Source organism: Frankliniella occidentalis, unplaced genomic scaffold (genome assembly GCF_000697945.3).
Source record: "Frankliniella occidentalis isolate FOCC.00 unplaced genomic scaffold, Focc_3.1 Scaffold141, whole genome shotgun sequence".
NCBI classification, from domain to species: domain Eukaryota; kingdom Metazoa; phylum Arthropoda; class Insecta; order Thysanoptera; family Thripidae; genus Frankliniella; species Frankliniella occidentalis.
In genome coordinates this window covers 31,834-34,847 of record NW_026267268.1, presented here as the reverse complement: position 1 = coordinate 34,847, position 3,014 = coordinate 31,834, and the positions used below count along the sequence as shown (strand labels likewise).

Genomic DNA, 3,014 nt, shown 5'->3' with positions numbered 1-3,014 from the left:
TCTCTCTCTCTCTCTCTCTCTCTCTCTCTCTCTCTCTCTCTCTCTCCTCTGTGAAGGGCACAAGTAAGCGCTTGCTGATGGAGTCAATATTGGTGCAGAAGAGACGAGAGCGAAGGGAGAGAAGGAGAGAGAGAGAGTTTTGGGGGAGAGGCTGAGAGAAAGACAGACTATAGGGGTAGGGTAGGGGCCTGGGAAGAGAGGAGAGAAAATACTCCGTTGTGTTTTCCCCCTCCCTCATCTCAACAAGCGTCCCTCCCCCTCCATTGTATCCGTTTAACGCCCCTTTAATTTCTGGCGGCACACGCCGAGGCGGAGGGACCCCCCACTTTCCCCATGCCATCCTGCCATCCTGGCTTGACTCGGCGGAGGCTGCGGTGGTTAATTGATCAGCCCGCACCTAATCCATTTGCCCACCTCTTCTCCCGCCGCGCGCTTCCAAGGAGGAGGAAAGAGAGAGAGCGAGAGAGCGAGAGAGAGAGAGAGAGAGGGGGGGGGGAGACGCTGCAATTATTGATAACGGTCTGCGGGCGGCGCGTGCCAGGTGGACTCAAGCTCCTCGTCTTCATCACCCATTATGCTCATCTGAGTCGCGCGACGACGACGACGACGACGGTTGTCGAGCGCTGCAGAGCTCATCAGGCTGTTAAGGCTTTGGGAGGCGCGACATCTCGTCGTCGTCGTCGGCTTGGAGGAGGCAGTAGGAAGGGGTTGGGGGGGAAGGGAGGGGGTCAATTTCATGGTCGTTAGGACGCGGCTCTCTCTCTCTCTCTCTCTCTCTCCCTCCCTCCCTCCCTCCCTCCCTCTCTCTCCCTCTCCCTATAGTAATAGCGCGGGCCGCGAGGGTTTAGCCCCCCGGCGCCGCCCGGCCCCGCGCTCCGCCACTATCAAAGTGAATCTTTGTGCAGACAGCCGCGGCGGCGTCGTCCTCGTGGGGCGGGCGGGCCTGGTTGGCGAGCGATGATGAAAGAGGGTTGGAGGGTCCTGAAAACTTTGCGTGGACGATGAAATCGCGCACGTGAAAAAGTGTCAGCGTGATGTGTCATATCGTTTCCCACCACCCACATGTTTCTTTTGATTCGTTTGATTATAATTCTATGTTTGTCTTACTTGCATGCGCATTTTCTATCACTAGCCCATAACATTTCTTTGGATTACTGCAAACCCAACAGTGTCCTTGCCATAGTAGACGAGGCAGCGTGACTTACCATAGTTCACATGACCATTTTGTGTGTTGTTGTTTTTTTTTTGTTTTTTTTTCAATTACACATCTATATTTGTGCATGTGCTTGTAAGGACAAAGGACACTTACCATAGTTCACATGACCATTTTGTGTGTGTTTTTTTTTTTGGCAATTACACATTTATATTTGTGTGTGTGTGTCCTTTGTGTGTAAGGACACTCTTCCTTGTGAAGAACGCTGTTGGGTTTGCATAGAACAATAAACTATTTATGGAGTGCTGAAATGCCAATTAATTTCCGAGATTGTTTTGCCAAATCCAAAATTTTCATAGAAAAAGTGTTTCGCCTGAAATTCTGTAATATTTATTGTTTTGCTTCGAGCTCTGTCGAGTTGTTTCGTTTGTTTTTTTGTTGTTGTTTCTTTGAATAAAAAAGAGAGATTGCCCCCTTGACCCGATCGTTACGTTGCCGCAGGTCAAGTTTACGATGGCGGCGCCGGCGCAGGGCAACAAGAACTACATCCCGGTTAGCGACCTGTACGCGCGCAACTTCACCGACACCAACGGCGAGTTCCAGCTGGAGCTGAGCATCGGCCACGTGCGCACTGTGTACAACGCGGACATCCGCGTGCCCACCAACATCTTCGGCAACCCGACGACGCACGGCCACCACGCGCACGGGCACGGCGGCTCGCGGCACGGCCACCACACGGGCACGGTGGGCGCGGCGCCGGGCACGCCGGGCACCCCGGGCGCGCCCGCCGCCAGCAACGGCACCAACGGCACCCCGGCCAAGCAGGCCGGCAACAAGCTCGAGACGAGCTACTTCACCTTCGGCGGCTACGACTGGAACCTGTCGATCGTGCCGCTCAGCAAGGACAGTGAGTGTGTATGCGGTGCAGTTGTGCGCCAGTAGTATCGTGTCGGACCGATATAGTTTTATTTTGAGATTACTATTTTATGAGTGCAACTTTGTCATTGTGTAATAACATTTATTATTTCGTATTAGTGAGAATTTTTCGTCCGTTCGCGACCACTCAAGTTGCAGCGCTTAGTTCCAGTTCAAACTCTCAAACTCAATATTTTCGTGCCTCCGCAGGTGGCAGCGAGGGCAGGATGGCGGTGTACATCAACAGGCTGACGGGCTTCGACCACGCGTGCCGGGTGCGCTACGCCGTGACCCTGGGCGACGGCGACCGGCGGCTCGAGTCGGGCACGCTGCAGACCGTCTCGGACACGGAGGGCCGGGGCCTGGGCTGGCACCCGCGGGCCAGGCTGGCCGACGTGCTGCACAAGGTGAACACAACTGCGTGGAGTCAATAGAGCTTCAAAAGTGGACATTTTCCCGCGCCTGCTTTTCGAAATTGTGTGTCTGAATGTATTGACACCCCTCTCGTGGTGGTCCTGAGGGACGGTCTTTGAACTCTGTGTGGACGCGCAGGGCGTGGTGCGGGTGCACCTGGAGATGCTGCTGGCCAACACGATGAGCGAGGTGGCCGTGACGTCGATGGGGCTGGCGCGGGACGCCCCGGGCAGCATCGGCGCGCCGGGTGGCCTGGACGCGCTCGACAACCTGGGCCGGCGGGTGCCCGTGCCCGTCACGGCGCAGTGCTACGACCGCGACAAGCAGGCGTGGGCGCTCAAGTCGGACTGCCACTCCGACACCGTGCGCCTGCACATGGTGTACAAGGACGTGCAGCACGTGCCCAGGAACCACCTCAGGTGAGCAGGCCGTCTCTCTCTCCCTCGAACTGTGCCTCTCTCCCTTAAACTATCTATCTCTATCTCTCTCTCTCTCTCTCTCTCTCTCTCTCTCTCTCTCTCTCTCTCTCTCT

General features: G+C 55.8%; 1 protein-coding gene across 2 annotated transcripts in view; it reads left to right on the top strand.

Annotated features, from left to right (window-relative positions):
- The window catches only part of LOC113213894 (uncharacterized), a 120,544-nt gene that overhangs the window by 112,634 nt on the left and 4,896 nt on the right, over nucleotides 1-3,014 (top strand). For both annotated transcript variants that reach the window (XM_052270844.1, XM_052270845.1), the window contains 3 exons: nucleotides 1,655-2,060; nucleotides 2,279-2,475; nucleotides 2,621-2,901. In XM_052270844.1, coding sequence (XP_052126804.1) covers nucleotides 1,655-2,060; nucleotides 2,279-2,475; nucleotides 2,621-2,901 — 884 coding nt within the window. The remainder of the gene's footprint in view (nucleotides 1-1,654; nucleotides 2,061-2,278; nucleotides 2,476-2,620; nucleotides 2,902-3,014) is intronic.